This window comes from Nerophis ophidion, linkage group LG13 (genome assembly GCF_033978795.1).
Source record: "Nerophis ophidion isolate RoL-2023_Sa linkage group LG13, RoL_Noph_v1.0, whole genome shotgun sequence".
In the NCBI taxonomy this organism is placed as follows: Eukaryota; Metazoa; Chordata; class Actinopteri; order Syngnathiformes; family Syngnathidae; genus Nerophis; species Nerophis ophidion.
The window spans coordinates 48,341,860-48,367,876 of record NC_084623.1 but is presented as its reverse complement, the minus strand read 5'-3'; the positions used below and the strand labels follow the sequence as shown (position 1 = coordinate 48,367,876).

General features: G+C 39.3%; 2 protein-coding genes across 3 annotated transcripts in view; both read left to right on the top strand.

Annotated features, from left to right (window-relative positions):
- The window catches only part of veph1 (ventricular zone expressed PH domain-containing 1), a 238,290-nt gene extending 221,816 nt beyond the window's left edge, over positions 1-16,474 (top strand). Inside the window, exons 13-15 of the mRNA XM_061919150.1 lie at positions 5,040-5,176; positions 8,456-8,509; positions 8,571-16,474. Of these exons, the coding sequence (XP_061775134.1) occupies positions 5,040-5,176; positions 8,456-8,509; positions 8,571-8,753 (374 nt within the window). The 3' untranslated portion in view covers positions 8,754-16,474. The remainder of the gene's footprint in view (positions 1-5,039; positions 5,177-8,455; positions 8,510-8,570) is intronic.
- Positions 16,475-18,155: 1,681 nt separating this feature from the next.
- LOC133564673 (ion channel TACAN-like) overlaps positions 18,156-26,017 on the top strand; it is a 47,649-nt gene continuing 39,787 nt past the window's right edge. For both annotated transcript variants that reach the window (XM_061919146.1, XM_061919145.1), the window contains exon 1: positions 18,156-18,437. The gene's annotated coding sequence lies outside the window, so the exon portion shown is untranslated. The remainder of the gene's footprint in view (positions 18,438-26,017) is intronic.

The following is a 26,017-nucleotide window of genomic DNA, read 5'->3' as shown; positions in this document are numbered from 1 at the left end:
GATTGCTCACATTTTCTTCGTCTCTTCTGCGAATGAGATAAATAATATTATTTGATATTTTGCTGTAATGTGTTAATAATGTCACACATAAGTCGCTCCGGAGTATATGTCGCACCCCAACTATGAAAAAAACGGCGACTTATAATCCGAAAAATATGGTAATTTTAGAGGGGTGTGTGTGTGTGTGTATGTGTGTATGTATGTATATATATATATATATATATATATATATATATATATATATATATGTATGTATGTATATATATGTATATATATATATATATATATATATATATATATATATACATAAGGGCTTCACGGTGGCAGAAGGGTTAGTGCATCTGCCTCACAATACGAAGGTACTGCAGTCCTGGGTTCAATTCCAGGCTGAGGATCTTTCTGTGTGGAGTTTGCATGTTCTCCCCGTGAATGCGTGGGTTCCCTCCGGGTACTCCAGCCTCCTCCCACTTCCAAAGACATGCACCTGGGGATAGGTTGATTGGCAACACTAAATTGGCCCTAGTGTGTGAATGTGAGTGTGAATGTTGTCTGTCTATCTGTGTTGGCCCTGCGATGAGGTTGCGACTTGTCCAGGGTGTACCCCGCCTTCTGCCCGATTGTAGCTGAGATAGGCGACAGCGCCCCCCGCGACCCCGAAAGGGAATAAGCGGTAGAAAAATGGATGGATGGATATATATATATATAGACATACACACCTCTGTTGTATATAACAGAGGTGATACTCACACACACACCCATATATATATATATATATATATATATATATATATATATATATATATATATATATATATATATATATATATATATTAGGGCTGCAAATCTTTGGGTGTTCCACAATTGGACTCAATATCGATTTTTGGGGTCACGATTCGATAATATATCGATTTTTTTTTATTCGATTCTCGATTCAAAAACGATATTTTTCCGATTCAAAAGGATTCTGTAATCATTCAATACATAGGATTTCAGCAGGATCTACCCCAGTCTGCTGACATGCTAGCAGAGTAGTAGATTTAAAAAAAAAAAGCTTTTATATTTCTAAAGGACAATGTTTTATGAACTGATTGCAATGATGTAAATTTGTTTTAACTACTAAACGAACCAAAAGTATGATTTATTTTATCTTTGTGAAAACATTGGACACAGTGTGTTGTCAAGCTTATGAGATGCAAGGCAAGTGTAAGCCACTGTGACACTATTGTTCTTTTTTTTTATTTTTATAAATGTCTAATGATAATGTCAATGAGGGATTTTTAATCACCGCTATGCTGAAATTATAACTAATATTGATACTGTTGTTGATAATCATTTTTGTTCCACTACTTTTGGTTTGTTCTGTCGTGTTTGTGTCTCCTCTCAATTGCTCTGTTTATTGCAGTTCTGAGTGTTGCTGGGTCAGGTTTGGTTTTGGAATTGGATTGCATTGTTATTGTATTGCTGTGTATTGTTTTGTTGGATTGATTAAAAAAATTAATTAAAAAAAAAAATCGATTTAAAAAAAAATATGAGAATCTATTCTAAATCGCACAACGTGAGAATCGCGATTCAAATTTTAATCGATTTTTTTCCCACACCCCTAATATATATGTGTACATATATGATTGATACTTTTATTCATAGATTGCACAGTACAGTACATATTCCGTACAATTGACCACTAAATGGTAACACCCGAATACGTTTTTTAACTTGTTTAAGTCGGGGTCCACGTTAATCAATTAACAGTAGTCGGTGTGCATGTCTCGTCAAGAGTTGATCCTACTAAAGGTTTTGAACTTGAGTCCTCGCCAGGGGGCCTCGCAACCTTCTCCCAGGTGTGGCCTGTAAAGCGCCTGAAGATTCATGCCTCAGACAAGGTCGTTATGTTTGAGATGTGGTGAGGCAGACCGGGCCGTGTTGCAGCGTGTCCACTTCCACAAACCATGTTTCTTGTCCGGCAGACCTGACAGGAAGTCGGATTGGTCACATGATTGATCTGTTGGAAGACGGCAGCCACGGTTGCATCCGTCTTTTCTGAGCACGCATCTTTTTTAGCCCTCTTGTAAGTACTTCAGTAGACCGATCACATTTGAACCGATACGGTACCTTATTCCCGTACCTGGAAATTGATATCTGTACTCAACCGTAGAGATGTCAGAACATGGGTTTTTTGCTGATATTCCGATATTGTCCAACTCTTAATTACTGATACCGATATATACAGTCGTGGAATTAACACATTATTATGCCTAATTATGTTGCGATGCCCCGCTGGATGCATTAAACAATGTAACAAGCTTTTCCAAAATAAGTCAACTCAAATTATGGAAAAAAATGCCAACATGGCACTGCCATATTTACTATTGAAGTCACAAAGTGCTTTTTTTTTTTTAAACATGCCTCAAAACAGCAGCTTGGAATTTGGGACATGCTCTACCTGAGAGAGCAAGAGGAGGTGGGCGGGGTAGGGGTGGGCGAGGGTGTGTATTGTAGCGTCCCGGAAGAGTTAGTGCTGCAAGGGGTTCTGGGTATTTGTTATGTTGTGTTACGGTGTGGATGTTCTCCCGAAATGTGTTTGTCATTCTTGTTTGGTGTGGGTTCACAGTGTGGCGCGTATTTGTAACAGTGTTATAGTTGTTTATACAGCCACCCTCAGTGTGACTTGTATGGCTGTTGACCAAGTATGCTTGCATTCACTTGTGTGTGTGAAAAGCCGTAGATATCAAAAACAGTGCCTTTAAGGTTTATTGGCGACCTGTACTTCTCCCTACGTCCGTGTACCTCTCCGGACAGCGGCGTTTTAAAAAGTCACACATTTGACTTTTTGAAACCGATACCGATAATTTCCGATATTACATTTTAAAGCATTTATCGGCCAATATTGTCAGCGGTCCGATATTATCGGAGATCTCTACTCAACGGTAACAATTTTTGGTACTTTTATGTGCTGTAATAAAATTTTATTAGTGTACAATGAATACTTTTATAAATAATATATAAAAAAATAAAATACAATAATAATGTATTCGATAATTAAATGGTGTTCTACGTAACATTCAAAAAGTTAAATGATTATGATAACTGTGCTGTCCAGTGGTTTTCTGATTATATTTGCATCTCATTTGCATACTTTTTGGCTAGCTTTTTAGCTAAATGAGACACATTTAGCTAAAAAAAACTAAATTTAAACCTAAAAATCACGATTTTTGATGGTATGGTAACGTCTCTTGTATTACCATGCTAATGTTTTATGCTAGCCTGTTAGCAAATTGTATATGTTTACACCTGCAAAAAGTGCATTTTGGTATATTTAATCTTATCCGATCCCTTGCTAGCATGTTAATGTTAGCATGCTAACGTTTTATGCTAGCTTTTTAGCTATATGTGTATGTTTTAACACCTAACAATAGTGAATTTTAATACTTGGTGCCATCTTAGAAGAATGATAACTTGTCCTATGTCATCATGCCCCAGCTTTTTAACTAATTTTGTTTGTTTAAACCTCAAAATCATGGATTTTGATGCTTGGCGCTATGTTGGGTATATGCTAATGTTACTTATATTGTCATGTTAATGTTAGCATGCTAACATTTTATGCTAACTTTTTAGTTAATTGTGTATGTTTTAACACCTAATAATAGTGTATTTTAATACTTGTTGCCATCTTAGAAGAATGCTTACTTGTCCTACGTCACCATGCCAACATTAGCATGCTAACATTTTATACCAGCTTTTTAACTAATTTTGTTTGTTTGAACCTAAAAATCATGGATTTTTGATACTTGGCACCATTTTGGTAGTATGTTAACATTTTTTTATTAAATGTTTTACACTATGTGTTTAGCTAATTTTGTATGATTACACAAAAAAATTGTGCATTTTGATACTTGGCGCTATCTCAGGAGTACACTATGTCATCATGCTAACGTTTCACACTAGCTTTTTTTGTGAAATGTGTCTGTTTAAACCTAAAATTCATGGATTCTGATGCTTGCCGCTATGTTGACAATATGCTAACGTTTCTTATATTAGCATATTATATATTAGCATTATGTATATATATATATAATTAGCATTTCTTATATTATGCTAATATTGGCATGCTAACCTTTTAAGGTAGTTTTCAACTAATTTTGTTCGTTTATCCCTAAAAATTCATAGATTTTGATACTGTCCGCCATCGTAAAAGTATGCTAACACCTCTTGTGTTAACATGCTAACGTTGGCGTGCTCATTAGCTAATTTTGTATGTTTAAAAATGTGTAAAAACCACGGACTTGGATACTTTGCGCCATATTAGAAGTATGCTGGCATAGATCGACCCAAGGCCAGAGGTTCAGGGCACAGATAGCAGACCCATCAACATTTCCGCGTGGATTTTTTAGTTTGCAATGGAGTTGCACTTCCAAGACATTAAATGACAGTACTGTATAGGCTATCTATGGTATGTTGTCTAATTAAGTAGCTTTTTCCAGGAAGCTAAATGTGTAATGTTGCCCCTTACAAAGTGTTTATACTGGAAATTGATTGTAACATTCATCTTGGTTGTGGGTTTCATTACCAAATTTCAAGGCATTGAAATCATCTTGTAAAATCGCTAATGCTATTAAGTAGCATGTCTATGACAAATCCCATGTAATTTAGTATGAAGCTAGCGCATTCTGGAGAGAGTAGAGCCTTACTTTCCCTTTGAGCGTTTTCTACCAAGCATACTTGCTTAGTTCGAGTTGAAACTTGCAACATTTCTAAGAGGGAGTTTGACTGAGTCCGTGCTCGTTTACGTGAGCCGGTGTGTAGTCTGAAACCGGACGAGACGTCACGTGCGACAAAGATAGCAAAATGTAGCACTGTTTGATTTTACGTGAATCGATCGGCAGTACCGACGGAATCAAGCCGGTCCTTATAAAAGTACGGAAATTGTTACCCACCCTTTCTTGTGAGACGCAAAGATTTTTCCGTTTGAACTCCGAAGGCACATTTTGAAGAATCGAACCAACAACCGAGGCAACTCACGGGTTTGTTGTGCTCGTCTGCAGGCGTGAACCAGGAGGGTCAGCCTCTCATTGAAGGCAAGCTGAAGGAGAAGCAGGTGCGCTGGAGGTTCATCAAGCGATGGAAGACTCGCTACTTCACCTTGGCAGGAAACCAGCTGCTCTTCCGGCGAGGCAAATCGGTACAGACACACACACACAAACACACGCGCACACACACACACACACACACTAGATATCGACGGATTAGGGCAGAGGTCGGCAACACAAAATGTTGAAAAAAAATGCCATATTGGACCTTAAATACAAAAAAAATATATGTTAGGAGCCACAAAAAAGTAAAAGGAATATACATATATATATATATATATATATATATATATATATATATATATATATATATATATATATATATATATATATATATATATATATATATATATGTATATATATACAGTGGGGCAAAAAAGTATTTAGTCAGCCACCGATTGTGCAAGTTCTCCCACTTAAAATGATGACAGAGGTCTGTAATTTTCATCATAGGTACACTTCAACTGTGAGAGACAGAATGTGAAAAAAAATCCAGGAATTCACATTGTAGGAATTTTAAAGAATTTATTTGTAAATTATGGTGGAAAATAAGTATTTGGTCAACCATTGAAAGCGCTCACTGATGGAAGGAGGTTTTGGCTCAAAATCTCACGATACATGGCCCCATTCATTCTTTTCTTAACACGGATCAATCGTCCTGTCCCCTTAGCAGAAAAACCGCCCCAAAGCATGATGTTTCCACCCCCATGCTTCACAGTAGGTATGGTGTTCTTGGGATGCAACTCAGTATTCTTCTTCCTCCAAACACGACGAGTTGAGTTTATACCAAAAAGTTCTATTTTGATTTCATCTGATCACATGACATTCTCCCAATCCTCTGCTGTATCATCCATGTATCCATTTTGGTATAAACTCAACGCGTCGTGTTAGGAGGAAGAAGAATACTGAGTTGCATCCCAAGAACACCATACCTACTGTGAAGCATGGGGGTGGAAACATCACGCTGCAATGATGTCACATTATCAATGGGAAAATGCATTTTTAAACAGCGGCTAGAGACACCAAGAGTAACAAGCGGTAGGAAATGAATTAGAAAGGACAGATTTTAAAATGATAAATAAACTAAAATAAAATAAAAAATAAAAATACTTTAACTTGGGATGTGGGCCATAGTTTGGGGACCCCTGCTGGAGCTGCACACCACAAACTACTACACTGTTCTCGCTTAATGAGGAAGGCGTATGACAGAGTGGAAAAGTATCCGATAAGCTCAGCTAAGCTCTGTACAAGTGGACCGAAACACAACTTGGGTTTAGGACCCGGTCTTCGGGGAACTCCTGAAGGCCCAAAGGAGCAACATGCGTCACTATCTTCCACTCTGACTGCAGATGACATCACGACCAAGTAGCACACACAAGATGGTGCCTCGTAAGTTTGTTGGGAGCCAACAGAGTCCTCTTTTAATCCCAAGAAACGTGTTTTCCTTCCAAACATTTTTGTGTGTTGAATGCAGTTGTTGGTGGTCTGTAAGAAAGTGCAGTAGTGGAACAAATGGAGTACAGTGGTCCTCTGCGTAGACCAGGAGCCTGTCCAGGGTCCCGGTGTCAAACCCTTGCCAACCAAATGGCTTGTGTGAAGTACAACAGTCTGAGCAGTTTGTTCAAAAAGGTCAGATGAAGACCAAATAGTATGAAAACTAAAGCAATTTTTACCACAACAAATCAATCAATCAATCAATGTTAATTTATATAGCCCTAAATCACACGTATCTCAAAGGGGTGCACAAGCCACGACATCCTCAGTTCAGAGCCCACAAAAGGGCAAGGAAAAACTCACAACCCAGTTCTTCTTCTCCTTCACCTTATTCTTCTTCTCCTTCATCTTTTTCTTCTTCTTCTCCTTCAACTTTTTCTTCACCTTTTTTTTCTTCTTCTTCTTCTTCTTCTCCTTCACCTTATTCTTATTCTTCTCCTTCTTGTTCTTTGTTCTTTTTCTCCTTCACTTTCTCTTCCTCCTTCTTATTCATTCTTTCTCCTCCTTCCTCTTCCTCCCTCTTCTTCTTCATTCTTTCTTCTCCTTCCTCTTGTCCTTCCCCTTCTTCTTTCTTCTCCATCTTCTGTCTTTATTATTTTTCTTTCTTCTCCCCTCTGTTCTTTCTTTTTCCACCTTACACTTCATCTTCCTTACTCTTCTTCCTTCTTCCTATTTATTCTTTTTCTTCCTTGTCATTTGTGTTCTATCTTTTTCCACCTTACACTTCATCTTCATTTTCTTTATTCTTCTTCTGCTTTTCCCATCTTTTTTCTTCTTCCATCTTTCTTCTCCTTCTTCAAATCTTCTTCTTCCTACATCTTCCTTTTTCTCCTTCCCCTTCTGCCCTTCTTTGTCCTTCTTCTTCCTCTTTATTCTTTTTATTTCTTCTCCTTGTTTTTCCTTCTTCTTCCACCTTTTACTTCTTCTTCCTTCTTCTTACTTCATCTCCCTTGTCCTTCTTCTTTTTCTTCTTGTTTTCATACTTCTTCTTTTCCTCCTTTTTTCTTCTTCTTCCTATTTATTCTTTCTTTCTTCTCCATTTAGTTCTTTCTTTTTCCACCTAAAACGTCATCTTCATTTTCCTTCTTCTTCCTCCTTCCTATTTATTATTTTTCTTTGTTCTATCTTTTTCCACCTAAAATTTCATCTTCATGTTCCTTCTTCTTCCTATTTATTTTCTTTATTTCTTTTTCTTTTTGTTCTATCTTTTTCCACCTTACACTTCATCTTCATTTTCCTTCTTCTTCTTTTCCCATCTTTTTTCTTCTTCCATCTTCCTACTCCTTCTTCCAATTTTCTTCTTCCTACGTCTAACTTTTTCTCCTTCCCCTTCTGCCTTTTTTCTTCTTCTTTGTCCTTCTTCCTCTTCCTCTTTCTTCTTATTCTTTCTTCTCCTCTTTCTTCCTTCTTCTTCCACATTTTACTTCTTCTTTTTCTTCTTCTTCTTCTTCCTTCATCTTCCTTGTCCTTCTTTTCTTCTTTCTTCATCTTCTTACTTCTTGTTTTAGTCCTTCTTCTTTTTCACATTTTTTCTTCATTCTTCTTTATTCTTCTTCATTCTTATTCCACAACAAAATAATGTCCGTGTTATTTCAATGTCTGCGGTGGCAAGGAGGGTCTACTTGACACAGGTGTCATGCAGGTGTGGAATATGATGAAAGCTCTCACTACACTGGAAGTCACTTTTGAAGCAGCACAAAACATTCTTGTGAAATGTTGCCGGTGCAAAACCCACAGACGTGTTGTTGTCCCTGAGGGTGTTGGTCACATGATTGATGGATGATGTGCTTGTCATAGTTGAACACGACAAGTGTGGTTAGACACGACAAAGCCGTTGTTTTCTCACACAAAAAGCGTGTTGTTTTTTTCTCCCGCAGAAAGACGAGCTGGACGACGTTCCCATCGAGCTGAGCAAGGTTCAAAGTGTCAAGGTAACGCCGCGCCATCGCCTCTTTTCTACCGCCCGTCACCGCCCACCCCTCTCCCCTCCAGGTGGTGGCCAAGAAGCGGCGGGATCGAGGCCTGCCGCGAGCCTTCGAGATCTTCACGGACAGCAAGACGTACGTGCTGAAAGCTCAGGACCAGAAGCACGCGGAGGAGTGGCTGCAGTGCATCAACGTGGCCGTGGCTCAGGCCAGAGAGCGGGAGAACCGAGAGGCCACCACTTACCTGTGAACTCACCTGTGGGAGGTCCTAACAGCAGTTCTTCCAGATGCAGAGGTCTTTGCACTGCCATCACTTCAATACAACACCAGGTCAAGGGAGGACGCACAACTCAATTGTGTTGATCCAAATCACCACAACTGACATTTGCACGTACTCTACTTACACAATAACCTCCACCAAGGCTATTATCAGCAAGTAGAAGTGCACCCATCCGATAAAAGTATCGGATGATATCGACTTGCATCTTGAATCGCTCCGATACAAGCAGTCCCGCAGCCAGTTATCTAAATCAGTGGTCCCCAACCACCGGGCCGCAGAATAATTTATTTATTTGTTTCTTTTAATTAAATCAACATAAAAAAAAAAGATACACTTACAATTAGTGCACCAACCCAAAAAAACTCCCTTTTTTCATGACAAAAACCTCCCTTTTTCATGACAAAAAAAATAGAAATACAAAAAAATAGTAATAATAATAAAAAGAATACCCCCCGACCCCACTGGGGACCACTGATCTAAATGTCCTCCACTAAACACACAATTTCTTCCATTTTAGTCAAGTCCTTTACAAAAGGTAAACATATAAGCTGGTAGCAGCTACACAACAGCTAAGCACACAATAGCACACAAGCTACATACGTAACAAGTGTCCTTCATTGAACGATATTGCAGTCTAAAACAGCACATTTGTCGATATAAACAAGTGTAAAATAGTTATTGTTGCATATTACTCACACATATAAAGTCTGTTAGAAAGTATCCAGTAACAAACGTGTCCGCATCATGAGTAGCGTTGTCCCGATGCCAATATTTTGGTATCAGTACGAAAATGTATTTCGACGACCACAAAAACGTCATTATTGGTTTAATACGTTAAACATGTTTTTATTGCAAATCAGAGAAAAATGTTGTAATTAAATAAAATAGTGAACATACTAAACAACTTTATTTTTAGTAGTAAGTAAGAAAAAAAGGCTCCAAATAGTAACAGTAATATATTGTGTTATTTGTCATTCTATTATTTTGTTAAAATTTTGAGGGACAAACGGCTGAAAATGGATTATTAATTTAATTGTTCCTTTACTGTTAATATCTGCTTATGTTCTCTTTTAACATGTTCTATCTACACTTCTGTTAAAATGTAATAATCACTCATTATTCTGTTTTTGGATACTTTACATTAGTTTTGGAGGATACCACAAATTTAGGTATTGATCTGATACCAAGTAGTTACATTATCATATTCAGAATCCTCATCTGTCCAGGGACATATGTCCTGAGTTTATAAAAGACAAAATATCGATGTGATCATTGTAGTATTGACTATATACGGCTCTTTACGTAATATCGTTACAGTGGATATCTGTATAGATCCACCCATTTGTTTACATTGCTGTTAGCGGTGAGCTAATGTATCCTCCAAAGGTGTGTAGTGAAGCATGTTTAGCTATTCCTCGTCCTGTAGGGATGATACTTGTGAGAAACATACTTTATTTGTCGCCATGGAGACAAGGATTATTGATTTACAAGTAGCTAAAACACTGTAGAGGGGCGTTAGCCGCCATCTAGCAAGCGAGGACTATGCAGCGAATTGCTTCGTCTTATCATAAGACAAAATACGTCCATTCTCCCTCTTCTGTCTCTACACTCTTTCTGCTTGAAAGTGCTCTGTATGTGTGTGTTGACTCACATGGGGGTAAAAAAAGTACTTGTTTTTTTTCAAAGCCAGTATAGTACCTTTTTTTTTTTTTAATTCATTAGGATCGCTGTACTTTATTGGCACTGGTACACCGTCCAACCCGAGTCATGAGCCTACCCTGAAGAACAAGTGGCTGCTAGGTGTCGCCAAAACAACTTCAACCTAAAGACAGCGATGAATAATGAATAGGTTAGTGTTTTTTGTACCATTGTTCTCTGACTGATTTCACTGGATCAGACCTTTTCTAACATTCCACCCTACAAAATGATAAAAGTATGCTGATATCAAAATGAATCAGTATCGGCATCGGCTAATACTCAAGGCTCCAATATGAGAAGAACCTTCTACAGTAAGTAAAACACATTAGACTTAGACTTCCTTTTTATTGTCAATCAAATTTGAACTTTGCAGTACAGATAAGAACGCAATTTTGTTGCATTAGCTCATGGTAGTGAAGGATAAAAAAATCAATAAGGTGCAGATATAAATAAATAGATTACTGTACAGATAAACATTTCACTTTTGCAGGTTATATTGTCTTTATATTCCAGTGAGTTCATCCATTTTGATTAGGGGATTATTATGATGCGTTCAAGAGTAGCACAAGTTATTAACGAATAGTACAAATATTTCCGGCTTATGCCTCAGTTATTGAGACAAATGTGCAAAAAAAAAAAAATCACACTAAAATCCTGAATCGGCACCTTTATCCAGATCTGCACCAAATATTACATATTTTTGCAGCTATTAATTCAGTCATTATTTTTTCTCACTCCAATGTGAACGAGTGCACCCACTAAATTATTATTACTTTTGGCAATATAATGTATGAAACTAGGGGGCCTTATTATGTGCTCAAACTGAAATACCACTATTTAATTCGAGGGTCGGCACTACGCGGCTCTAGAGCCGCAGCGCCGCCCTAGTGGTTCTCGGGAGCTTTTTCAAAAATGTATGAAAAATGGAAAAAGATGAGGAAAAAAAGATAAAAAATATATTTTTGCTTCAATATAGTTTCTGTAGGACAAACATGACACACACCTCCCTAATTGTTATTAAGCACACTGTTTGTATTAAACATGCTTCACTGATTCGAGTATTTGGCGAGCGCCATTTTATCCTACTTAATTTGGCGGTCCTTGAACTCACCGTAGTTTGTTTACATTTATAACTTTCCTCGACTTTCTAAGACATGTTTTTTTCCACTTCTTTATCCGTCTCATTTTGTCCACCAAACTTTTAAAGTTGTGCATGAATGCATAAAGGTGAGTTTTGCTGATGTTATTGACTTGTGTGGAGTGCTAATCAGACATTTTTGGTCAGTGCATGACTGCAAGCTAATCGATGCTAACATGCTATTTAGGCTAGCTATATGTACATTTTGGATCATTATGCCTCATTTGTAGCTATATTTGAGCTCATTTAGTTTCCTTTAAGTACTCATAATTCAATGTATATCTCATGACACACTATATGTATGTAATATGGCTTTTAATTTTTTGCGGCTCCAGACATGTTTGTTTTTGTATTTTTGGTCCAAAATGGCTCTTTCAACATTTTAGGTTGCCGACTCCTAATTTAGTTAAACTTGGTAGTTTGCCTTCTGAGAGTTGGATGTAAATCTTCACCATTAGCAAAACATGATATGCGTTAGTTAATTAACTTGAATACATGATAAGTAACCTAAAGGCCTACCGAAATGAGAATTTCTTATTTAAACGGGAATAGCAGGTCCATTCTATGTGTCATACTTGATCATTTCGCGATATTGCCATATTTTTGCTGAAAGGATTAAGTAGAGAACATCGACGATAAAGTTCGCAACTTTTGGTCGCTAATAAAAAAGCCTTGCCTGTACCGGAAGTAGAAGACGATGTGAGCGTGATGTCACGGGTTGTGGAGTTCCTCAAATCTGAACATTGTTTACAATCTCGGCCACCAGCAGCGAGAGCGATACGGACCGAGAAAGCGACGATTTCCCCATTAATTTGAGCGAGGATGAAAGATTCGTGGATGAGGAAAGTGAGAGTGAAGGACTAGAAAAAAAAAAGACGAGGTCAGTGGGAGCGATTCGGATGTTATTAGACATATTTACTATGATAATTCTGGAAAATCCCTTATCTGCTTATTGTGTTACTAATGTTTTAGTGAGATTATATGGTCGTACCAGTACAACCGGAGAGTCAGAGGGGTGTGGTGACCGCCGGTGTCTCCGAGGGAAGCCACGTTTCTCAACGAGGCGAAGGCAGCCGGGCTGAGATTATTTTTTTTTTCCCCTCCTCCACGGTGGAAGCATCCGACGCTTGGGGGCGGACGGTTGGAGGAGGCAAGAGAATCCGCAGCTGAAGGAGGAACGACGCAAACTCTCCGCTCATGTCTACGGTAAGAGCCGACTTATTACCACCATTTTCTCACCGAAACCTGCCGGTCGACATGTGGTAGGGAACCATGTTCGCTTGACCGCTCTGTTCCATAGTAAAGCTTCACCGTCATCTTTCGGGAATGTAAACAAGGAAACACCGGCTGTGTTTGTGTTGCTAAATGTGGCCGCAATACACCGCTTCCCACCTACATCTTTCTTCTTTGACGTCTCCATTATTAATTGAACAAATTGCAAAAGATTCAGCAACACAGATGTCCAGAATACTGTGTAATTATGCAATTAAAGCAGACGACTTTTAGCTGGGATCGGTGCTGGATCAAAATGTCCGCTGCAACCCGTGATGTCACGCGCACGCGTCATCATACCGTGACGTTTTCAACAGGATACTTCGCGCGAAATTTAAAATTGCAATTTAGTAAACTAAAAAGGCCGTACTGGCATGTGTTGCAATGTTAATATTTCATCATTGATATATAAACTATCAGACTGCGTGGTCGGTAGTAGTGGGTTTCAGTAGGCCTTTAAATAAACATCCATATTTCACAATAGCAAACGAGCACCAAAAGAAAAGTAGCAGCCATGCCAGCTTAGCTTGGTTCCAGCAACAAATGTGTAGCAATAAGGTTGAGGACGAATGATCTGCGGGTGAACTACGTCTCCACTCAGGCCAGAACTTTCCGGTCCGAGTGTCCGATTCCTAAAAGGAAAAGCAACTTGTCACATTTCTCCAAATGTCAAAATACTCCCTTATTGATATTTGTACTCTTTATATTTGCTCCAAAGTCGCCTTATGTTACATCACGGTCTATTCTGGAAACTCACGAGGGTCAGCGAGTGGTCAAGTTTCTTTTTATTTTGCAATCACGGCACCGCTGGGGTCCCGCTGCCTTCATGATGTCGTGTTTCACGTACTTCTACCAAAACATTACAGTCCACTGCTGTGGACTGATTGATTGTTGAGATTGTGTTGTCCGTTTATATTTTTATGGACGTCACAGAGCGGCGCCTCAAATGCACAGCAATTAAAAGCCTACTGAAATGAGATTTTCTTATTTAAACGGGGATAGCAGGTCCGTTCTATGTGTCATACTTGATTATTTTACGATATTGCCTTATTTTTGCTGAAAGGATTTAGTAGAGAACATCGACGATAAAGTTCGCAGCTTTTGGTGCTGATAAAAAAGCCTTGCCTTTACCGGAAGTAGCAGACGATGTGCGCGTGATGTCACGGGTTGTGGAGCTCCTCACATCTGAACATTGTTTACAATCATGGCCACCAGCAGCAAGAGCGATTCGGACCGCGAAAGCAACGATTTCCCCATTAATTTGAGCGAGGATGAACGATTCGTGGATGAGGAAAGTGAGAGTGAAGGACAAGGGAACATTTTTTTAAATAATAATAATAAAATAAAGGGGAAAAAAGAGGGCAGTGGGAGCGATTAAGATAGGGAAGATGCTGTAAGAGGCGCCGTGGCAGCCGTGGGGGTGGCAGGATCCCTCGGCCAGGCCCAACCGTAACAAGGGATAGAGCCATACCGCTTTGAACCCGACGCTGGCGGTGACGATCAGGAGGACACATATTGATGCTGGAGTAGCACACGACATAGATCGCCTTCAGAATACAGAATGGTAAAAAAAAAAATTATTAATACACATAATACACTGTACTTTGTGACATCTCTGTTCCATAGTAAAGCTTGACAGTCATCTTTCGGGAATGTAAACAATGAAACACCGGCTGTGTTTGTGTTGCTAAAGCCGGCCGCAATACACCGCTTCCCCCCTACAGCTTTCTTCTTTGATGTCTCCATTGTTCATTGAAGAAATTGCAAAAGATTCAGCAACACAGATGTCCAGAATACTGTGGAATTTTGCGATGAAAACAGACGACTTAATAGCTGGGAACGATGCTAGAACAAATGCGTGTGATGTCATCATACCGAGACGTTTCAGCAGGATTTTTCGGCGCGAAATTTAAAATTGCAATTTAGTCAACTAAAAAGGCCGTATTGGCATGTGTTGCAATGTTAATATTTCATCATTGATATATAAACTATCAGACTGCGTGGTCGGTAGTAGTGGGTTTCAGTAGGCCTTTAAAAGTCTAAAGACGGCGTCTTGAAGGGTCTGGTTTAATCCAATTGTTGGATTATTTAGGACAGGTGTGTCAAAAGTACGACCCGAGGGCTGGATCAGGCCTGAAAGCAGGTTTTATCCGGCCCGCGGGATGAGTATGAGTATAAAAATGAACTGAAATTTTTGAATGAAAAAAACTGCTTTTCTAAATGTGTCCACTGGATGTCGCAATAGCAATTATTTGTATCTTTGTAGATGATGCTACTTATGTACAACATATACCACAAAATGTTAGTGTATCAGTCCAGGAAAATGATCAAACTACATAAATAACATCCTGTAATTTGTTTTTGATATTATTGTTTTTATCTTGATAGATTGAAAATTAACACCAATGAGCATACTTGGCAACCCTCCCGATTTTCCCGGGAGACACCCGAATTTCAGTGCCCCTCCCGAAAATCTCTTGGGGCAATCATTCTCCCAAATTTCTCCCGATTTCCACCCGGTCAACGATATTAGGGGCGTGCCTTAAAGGCACTACCTTTAACGTCTTCTACAACCCGTCGTCACGTCCGCTTTTCCTCCATACAAACAGCGTGCCGCCCCAATCACATAACATATGCTGCTTCCACACACATCTAAGTGAATGCAATGCATACTTGGTCAACAGCCATACAGGTCACACTGAGGGTTGCCGTGTAAACAACTTTAACACTGTTACAAATATGCGCCATGCTGTGAACCCACACCAAACAAGGATGACAAACACATTTCGGCAGAACATCCGCACCGTAACACAACATAAACACAACAGATACCTAGAAACCCTTGCAGCACTAACTCTTTCGGAACGCCCCAATATACACCCCCCAGCCCCCATCTCCCAAATTCGGAGGTCTCAAGGTTGGCAAGTATGCCAATGAGTTGACTGATGAACATTATCACATCATTTATTCAGAAAATATAAATAACGACATAAATATAGAATACTACTAACCACAACATTTAAGTGTATAAAAAACCCAACAATAGTATGATTTGTTCAATTTGAGAATGTGTTTGTTCTATTTTTAAACAAAGAAAACAAACTGAAGTTGTCTTTATTTATAAGTTATCGTGCCGTGATTTTACCACTTGGGAGTAGATTTGTTTATCCATGTGGCCCCCGATTTAAAATGAGTTTGACACCCCCGATTTAACACCTATTGTCCATGTCGTGAGATTAATCAAGTCTTCATGGATAGAAAATGCAACATAAAGCATATCTGACATAGCAAAAGTTAGAAGAAAAGGCACTGACTACATCAACATTTGTAACAATAGGAGCTTCTGTTAAAATATGCATACCTTAAGAACTATGGTTTGTGTTGCAACAGGGACGTTATTCAGTGATGCACCGGAAATGATTCATACTTAACAGGACTATTTAAGGACCGGATACTTGTCGTCCTGTTGGTTTGAGACTTTTGTTCATTATTCTAAATGAATGTTGTTGTGGGAAATACCAATTGTATTTCTACGCGCTGAATGTCTTTTTATTTTTGCTCAATAAAGCTTATGTGAAACTTGTGTTTTTGTAATATTACGAATGCATTCTATGATTTATATCAGGGGTCACCAGGTCGCCCGTTGGCCTGTTCTAAAAATAACTCAAATAGCAGCACTTACCAGTGAGATGCCTCTATTTTTTCAATGTTATTTATTTACTAGCAAGCTGGTTTCGCTTTGCTTGACATTTTTAATTCTAAGAGAGACAAAACTCAAATAGAATTTGAAAATACAAGAAAACATTTTAAAGACTTGGTCTTTACTTGTTGAAATAAATTCATTTATTTTTTTACTTTGCTTCTTATAACTTTCAGAAAGACAATTTTAGAGAAAAAAAAAACAACCTTAAAAATGATTTTAGGATTTTTAAACACTTTTTACCTTTTAAATTCCTTCCTCTTCTTTCCTGACAATTTAAATAAAGGTTCAAGTATTTTCTTTTTTTTTTATATTGTAAAGAAAAATAAATACATTTTATTTAATTCTTCATTTTAGCTTCTGTTTTTTTGACAAAAAATATTTGTGAAATATTTCTTCAAACTTATGATTAAAATTCAAAAGAAATTATTCTGGGAAATCTAGAAAATCTGTAGAATCAAATTTAAATCTTATTTCAAAGTGGATTTTAACCAATTGAAAACATGTCATCAAAATTCTAAAATTAATCTTAATCAGGAAAAATTACTAATGATGTTCCATAAAAAAATTTTTTTTTTTTTTTTTTTTTTTCAAAAAGATTCGAATTAACTAATTTTTCTCTTCATTTTTTTTCGGTTGTATTTTGAATATTAAAGAGTCGAAATTGAAGATAAACTATGTTTCAAAAATTTAATTTAAATTTTTTTCGTGTTTTCTCCTCTTTTAAACCGTTCAATTAAGTGTTTTTTCATCATTTATTCTCTACAAAAAACCTTCCGTAAAAGGAAAAAAAATGTACGACGGAATGACGGACCAAAAAAATTATATATATATATTTATTTACTAAAGGTAAATTGAGCAAATTGGCTATTTAGTGTGTATCAAACTGGTAGCCTTTCGCATTAATCAGTACCCAAGAAGTAGCTCTTGGTTTCAAATAGGTTGGTGACCCCTGATTTATATGATGACGGTTTGAACACCCCGTGGCTTCTAGAACAATGATTTAGACGTTTATCCATCCATTCATCCATTTTCTACCGCTTATTCCCTTTCGGGGTCGCGGGGGGCGCTGGCGCCTATCTCAGCCACAATCGGGCAGAAGGCGGGGTACTCCCTGGACAAGTCGCCACTTCATCGCAGGGCCAACACAGATAGACGGACAACATTCACACTCACATTCACACACTAGGCCCAATTTAGACGTTTAGTTACTTTTAATTTGCAACCCCCTGGCACTGTTTTGTACTGTTTTTGTACTTATTTTTGATTATTGTTTCTCGTCTGTTTGTAAATGTTAAAATGTATAAATAAAAGTTTAAAAAATAAAAATAAAAAAAACGATCTAGAGGTGCAATGCCCAAGCCTGTCCAGCAGATGGCGACGTGGTGAAACTAATTCTGACAGAAAGTCCGTTGTAAAACAATCTTCTAAATTGTTCTAGTTATGGAAATATTTAATTAATCATTTAAATGTGTCAACAATTCATTATAATGCATTATACATACATAAAATGTTTCATTTAATGTAAAAGTTCATTTAATTATTTCAAAATTGAATGCATGAGTTTCCCTTCGCTAAGGGTTATGGGTAATCCTGGCGGCAGCCTCCATTTTGTGTGTTTTAATTAACTTTCCAAATATTTTTCGCACTTTTGCCAACACAATGAGGTCAACTTTAGGACGTGAAATTTTTCCACAGACAGACAGACGGGGTTTCCAAAGCCAGGTATTTACCGAAATTGAAGGATATCGGCGACAAAACTCCATATGAGGTGGGAAGATACGAATGGACAACTGATTTGGATTCTTACCCTGATATAAATTACCCGGACATCGTCAACTATTTGGTGAGTAAGTGGAATCATAAACTTACTTTTTGTGTGGATGGCTACAGGAAATTAAACAGGCTTCAAAGGAAGATAAAGTGATCCATGTTTGGTGCCACCATACTTGCTAACCTTGAGACCTCCGATTTCGGGAGGTGGTTGGGGGCGTTTTTAAGAGGGGAGGAGTACATTTACAGCTAGAATTCACCAAGTCAAGTATTTCATATATATATGAGAAATACTTGAATTTCAGTGTTCATTTATTTACACATTAACACACACATAACACTCATCCACTCATTGTTGAGTTAAGGGTTGAATTGTCCTTCCTTGTTCTATTCTCTGTCACTATTTTTCCAACCATGCTGAACATGCTGTATCTTCCTCGTTCTTCTGCTTCGTCTCCTTGTGTGCGCAGTTGTGCACTGCACTCTTTAAAAGCCGTAGATGTTATTGTCACATATGCATGTACAGTAGATGGCCGTATTGTCCTGTTTAAGAGTGTCACCGCATTGCTGTTTATGGCAGACAAACTGCTTTACGGTAGACGAAAACGTGATTGCTGTTGTGTGTTGTTACCGCGCTGGGAGGACGTTAATGAAACTGCCTAACAATAAACCCAGATAAGAAACAAAGAACTCGCCCTCGATCATTCTACAGTTACAACTTTATTGGGCAGGCACGCCTGGCACGCTGTCAACACGTCTCTCAACTCTGCATAGAGCTGGAGGGGGCGTGGCTTCCAGCTCCACCTGGATTTTCGGGAGAAAATTTGTCCCGGGAGGTTTTCGGAAGAGGCGCTGAATTTCGGTAGTCTCCCGGAAAATCCGGGGGGGTTGGTAAATATGGGTGCCACGGGTCGTAGAGAATACCGGCCGTGTTTCACTTACACAAGAAAACATCTTACTGGCTACCTCCAAGACTTTGTCAAAAATTGCAATTCTACAAGTATGTGACTTTTCCGTTTATATTCGGAAATTCGTCTTTTTTGTCTCTGTAGAAATATAAAAGAAATATTTTCCGTTTTTCTTCGTTTTTTCCGACCTACGATGTGTGTTGAAATCTTAAAATGTCTCTTTGCCACACCTGCCAACAACTAAGGTTTTCCCATAACGAGTGGAATTTTTGGTAATCCAGTGGTAAAAACTCCATTAAAAAGTGTTCACTTAAAAATCGACGCTACGTAGGGAAGCAACTCCACGGGCTGGGGATGTATATGGCAAACATCAATTATGATTGGTTTGTAAGAACATTCATGATTGGTTGGCTGGTTTACTATGGTGAGTCACGATTGGATAGGATTAGGGCAAAACAGTAGGTACAGACCAATCAGAGGCAAGATAGGGCGGGTCATGGGACCAGGAATGGAAATTGATTGAAGGGAAAATGAGCTCATCGTGCTGGATGCAATCTTACTTGGAGGGGAGGAAACAGGTGGTAGAGGTGAACGGCACCGTGCCTGCCCAAACCCCCTCAGTAAGCTGTGGCGTCCCCCTAGGCAGTATATTAGGGCCTTTACTGTTCCTAATATACATACCGTATTTCCTTGAATTGCCGTCGGGTATATAGTATGCGCCTGCCTAGAATTACTGCCCGGGTCAAACTCGTTTCACAAAATATTATTTTTATTAGTGCATGTCTAGAATTCCCACAGGGTCAAACTCGTTTTGCAAAATAATTAACATATGCCAAGAATTTCCGCCGGGTCAAACTCGTCACGTCACGAGTGACACTTCACCTGTCATCATTTTCAAAATGGAGGAGGCTGATTTCAATCATTTGAAATCGCATAAAGGGTAGAAGATTAAGAGCTATTCAGTAGGAGTTAAGGTCCAAGCTATTGAATACGCTAAAAAGAACAGTAAGCAGCTATGTTTTATTAATATACCGTAGCTGTGTGTGTCAAATATGTGTCATTAAATGACTCCCGCCTCCTGGTGGTAGAGGGCGCTAGTGATCCTTCTTGCGACTACTCGGCTGCAGAAGAAGTGACAACAAGCAGCAAGAGTGAGCAGCGTGTGTTAATTTTTTCCTCTCGCTTGCACTTTTAATATGGAGGATTACATATCTAAAATAAAACAGTTTTTAAACTGGACTTTCAATCAAAGCAGGAGGTAACAAAGGAAGATCTCCATCGAGACAGAGAGACTTTTAAAACTGAAGTAAGATAAGGAAGACTTCTATAAACAAGTTATTGATGCTTTTGATCAGAAGGATCTGCGCATGGACTTCATTTATAAGTAAAGGTAAGACCATAATAACGTTTTTTTTTTTTATTAAATGCGCTTTTCATGATGGTATCCTTACATCACACTCAAATTTATAAGCCCAGGCCTAAATTTACCGCATGCCTTTGGTAAGCGCCGGAGTGAGAAGAAGTTTTAAATTAATTAGCGCCCCGACGGCAATTCAAGGAAATACGGTAAACGACATGTCCATCCATCCATCCATTTTCTACCGCTTATTACCTTTCGGGGTCGCGGGGGGCGCTGGCGCCTATCTCAGCTACAATCGGGCGGAAGGAACGACATGTCATCACTGCAATGATGTGGCGACTTGTCCAGGGTGTACTCCGCCTTCCGCCCGATTGTAGCTGAGATAGGCACCAGCGACCCCAAAGGGAATAAGCGGTAGAAAATGGATGGATGGACATATCATCAGCATGCGACCGTGAATTGTTCCTTTTTGCAGCTGACTCAGCAAGCACCAGGTCTCCCGGGAGAAGTTTGCTTAGTAGCCCACAGTTTTCTGTGTTTACCTGATGTCCGACCACTCTGTCCCTTGGAAAGAAATAACAACCCCCTGTGCTGTAAATCCCGATCAAGTATTTCACAGTGTTATGATTTTTAGAACTGGACCGTGTTTCAGCTCTGGCAAGCACATTTGATGGCCGCTCCATGAAAACCTCAAAACAATCTATAGTGACAGACACTTTCATGCCAAAGTATTTACGAAACTCCAGCTGAAGTTTCTCCCTTTTCGGCCACACAATTCTCCTCTGCAGTCTCATGTGAAGTACAAGGGTCATGTCCAGGAGTACCTTAGACCAGACCTGGGCAAAATACGGCCCGAGGGCCACATGCGGCCTGTTTTACATCATTTTTTTTTAGACCTTTAACATCAAAACTGTAGCCGCCATTATCATTATCATTTTGAAATGACCGTAAGTCTTGAACTTAAGAAAGTTTTTCAATGGTTGAAATTTTCGATTTTGAGTGTTGTAGGAGTTTTTACGGTAATCTAGGACACAGCAGCTCAGACCAGGAACAAGCCAGGGTGGGCGAGGTTTGTTTTCAGAGCAGCCAGTCCGAAACGCATGTGTCAGAAAAAGATGCGGAAGCTGATTTTTACGTGATAATATATCATATTTTAGGTTTTTATGACACGTTGCATTCATATTTTGCTGTTTGTTCCATTTTGGTTGTGTTTTGCTCGATTGTAAAAGATACACAACTATGAAGGAGCTGGTGTGAGAAGTAAAATAGGAGCGACGTTCATGTTGTTAATATTCAGTGTTTTATTGTTCATAGTTAATGTTGATAATATTATTTCATGTACATTTTGGGTGTCCCATTCAGTAAAAAAACGTAAAATTCCATTCCATTTTTTTTTGAGGTGGTCTGTTTTTAGAACTCTATCGGACATTGTGACTTTTGGTATTATCCATCCATTTTCTACCACTTGTCGTGGGCGGTGCTGAAGCCTATCTCAGCTGCATTCAGGCGGAGGGCTGGGTACACCCTGGACAAGTCGCCACCTCGTCACAGGGCCAACACAGACAGACAACATTCACACTCACATTCACACACTATGGTCAATTTAGTGTTGCCTATCAAACTATCCCCAGGTGCATGTCTTTGGAGGTGGGAGGGAGCCGGAGAACCCGGAGGGAACCCACGCAGTCACGGGGAGAACATGCAAACTCCGCACAGAAAGATCCTGAGCCCGGGATTGAACTCGGGACCTTCGTATTGTGAGGCACATCCACTAACCCCTGTGAATATTCAGTGTTTTTCTTGTTCACATTTAATATTGTAAATCCCACTTTCTTTATTTTAGTGAACATTTTGGGTGTCCCATTCAGTAAAAAAAAACGTTAAATTCCATTCCGTTTTTTTTTTTAGGTGGTCTGTTTTTAGAACTCTAACGGACATTGTGACTTTTGGTATTGGTGTTCTTGAAAAAAAGGACCCAAACACATACTGTACAGTAGATTTTTCCAGCTAAATGTGTATACCGTATTTCCTTGAATATATATAGTATGCGCCTGCCTAGAATTAATGCCGGGTCAAACTTGTTTTGCAAAATAATTAGCATTACCACCAGCTCAGGATTAACGCCGGGTCAAACTCGTTTTGCAAAATATTATTTTTATTAGCGCATGTCTAGAATTTCCGCCGGGTCAAACTCGTTTTGCCAAATATTTAGCATATGCCTAGAATTTCCACCGGGTCAAACTCGTCACGTCACGAGTGACACTTCACCTGTCATCATTTTCAAAATGGAGGAGGCTGATTTCAATCATTTGAAATCGCATAAAGGGAAAAAGATTAAGAGCTATTCAGTAGGATTTAAGGTCCAAGCTATTGAATATGCTAAAAAGAGCAGTAAGCAGCTGTGTTTTAATAATATACCGTAGCTGCGTGTGTCAAATATGAGTCATTAAATGACTCCCGCCTCCTGGTGGTAGAGGGCGCTAGTGATCCTTCTTGCGACTACTCGGCTGCAGAAAAAGTGACAACAAGCAGCAAGAATGAGCAGATATTGTTTATTTTTTCCTCTCGCTTGCACTTTTAACATGGAGGATTACAAATCTAAAATAAAACAGTTTTCTAAACTGGACTTTCAATCGAAGCAGGAGGTAATAAAGGAAGATCTCCATCGAGACAGAGAGACTTTTAAAACTGAAGAAAGATAAGGAAGACTTCTATAAACACTAGTATCGATACTTTTGATCAGAAGGAGCTGCGCATGGACTTCATTTATAAGTAAAGGTAAGACCATAATAACGTTTTTTTTTATTAAATGTGCTTTTCATAATGGTATCCTTACATCACACTCATATTTACAAGCGCAGGCCTAAATTTACCGCATGCCTTTGGTAAGCGCCGTGGTGAGAAGGGGTTTTAAAATAATTAGCGCCCTGGCAGCAATTCAAGCAAATACAGTATATATAATTCATACACTTTGGCCACCCCAGACATTTTTTTCTCTAAATGTGGCCCCCGAGTCAAAATATTTGCCCAGCTCTGCCTTAGGAGCACAACTTTTGGATATCTTGAATCTAAATCATCTGGACTAAGATTGAGCCTCAGTTTCAGACCGACCAACATTAATTTTTCAAATTTCGTCGAAGCACCAGTCGCCCTTTCAGAAATACTTTTTTCTTCAAACTTATAAATAGTCTGGAGTCCGCCACCCTCTAGTCTGGTGTAATGTTTAACTTGACCAGGGTTTTCCTATAGCGACTCAAGTGAGAACACCGTTTCTTTTCATTTTTTCACTGGTCAGTCTGTATCTCACTCATCCCTCTCAGACGTGTGTTTGTCGGCCAGTCGCTGACATTGTCATCATTGTTATTACTCAAGTCAGTATCAGTAAGTTCCACAGGTTGGTGGTCTTCAATGGCACTTGTACCTCCGTCATGTCTGAGATCATGTTCTGTTTGGTTTTTGGACTCTTTTTAGTTCCTGCTTTTTCACTCCCTTGTTTTATTTCCATGGTTACCCATTAGTTTCACCTGTTCCACATTTGGACTCACACACCTGTCACCAATCATGTCACTGTTATTTAAAGCCTGTCTTTTTCCGTTGGTCGGGTGTGGCGACAATAACTCTGTCGGACTTCTGCTACCAATGCTACCCATGCTACCATAGTTCCCCGCCTAGTAGAGATGCGCGGATAGGCAATTATATCATCCGCAACCGCATCACCAAAGTCGTCATCCAGCCGCCGTCCACCCGAACCAACATTTTATTAGAACCGCATCCGCCCGCCACCCGACTGTTGAATTACATCAAATGTCGGCAAACTTTACCACTCAAAGAGCTATTTTAACCCCTTTCACAGAGTAAAGAAGACAATGGGAGCCGCTAACATTCTCGCATATATCCAACGGTGTTCATCTTGATGACAAGAATATGGGCGTGCTGTGAAGCCATTGCCTTTGACACCTTCAACAACATGTACAAACCGAATGTTAGTCCAGCAACATGTTGTAAGCAGCTTCCGCAATCACGCATACTAGATTGAAAGGCATACTGGGTGATACAGAGTACACTAATGGTTGTGATATAAACAATTTTAACACTCTTTCTAATATGCACCACGCTGTGAAGCCACACCAAACAAGAATGACAAACACATTTCGGGAGAACATCCTCACAGTAACACAACATAAACGGAACACAACAAATACCCAGAATCCTTTGCATCCGTGACACACCCCGAATATATTTTACACCACCGCGCCCCCAACCCTGCCCACCTTAACGACGCACGGGGGGGGTGGGGTTTGCTGCTAGCGGGGTGTATAAAATAGTCAGGAAGTGTCACGGATGCAAAGGATTCTGGGTATTTGTTGTGTTGCGTTTTGTTGTGTTCCTGTGAGGATGTCCTCCCGAAATGTGTTTGTCATTCTTGTTTGGTGTGGCTTCTCAGTGTGGCGCATATTACTAAGAGTGTTAAAATTGTTTATATCACAACCATTAGTGTACTCTGTGTCACCCAGTATGCCTTGCAGTCGTACGCGTGTGTCTGCGGAAGCCACACACAACATGTTGCTAGACTGACAAGCGATCTGCTTCTCAGTACATGTTGTAGAAGGCGACAAAGCCAATGGCATCATAGCACGCCCCGATACTTACTAACTGGGTGACTGCCGGCAGTCATTCTAGATATAGTTTACGTTTCCTAATGTCTTCTTCGCTTTGTGATACGGGTCCTAAATGGCTCCTTGACTGGTAAAGTATACCGATCTCAGAACCATGTATATCAAATATTTCCGAATGGTTCAACCGCCACCCGCCCGAATCTAATTAAAATCTATTTTTTCGTCATGTCACCCGCCCGACCCGCGGTTTATCCGCGGACTCCGCGGATGAGACCGCAAACCGCGCATCTCTACCGCCAAGAGTTTTGTATAGTTTCGTGTCACAGTAAGTGTTTTCGTTTTTATGTCCATAGCTTTTGCCCAAGTGCTAGTTTATTGTTTTCAAAGCAAAGTTTGTTCTCCGCCTTGTGCGCGCCTTTCGTTCGCACCCTTTGTTCCTTATTTTTAGTAAAATTAAATCATGTCCCTACCTTCACGTCATGTCCACTCAAATTTCTTTGCATCTTGGGAAAACAAACCCTACCATAGTCCCCGTATTGTTAGATTACTTTGTTTCTAGAACTTTTTAACAAGTACAACCTCAGAAAATCACTGCTTTGTTTGATGTTTTTAGCTACGTTACATAGAGGATATAATGCGTTCATACCAGGTGTGTCTTACGCAGTTTAGCTAACGGGCCGCATGAAGGAAAATCTATTCCTCGATTCGGCACTGGTAAAATTATGGGATAAAATTTAAAAATAAAGACAACTTCAAAGTTGTTTTATTT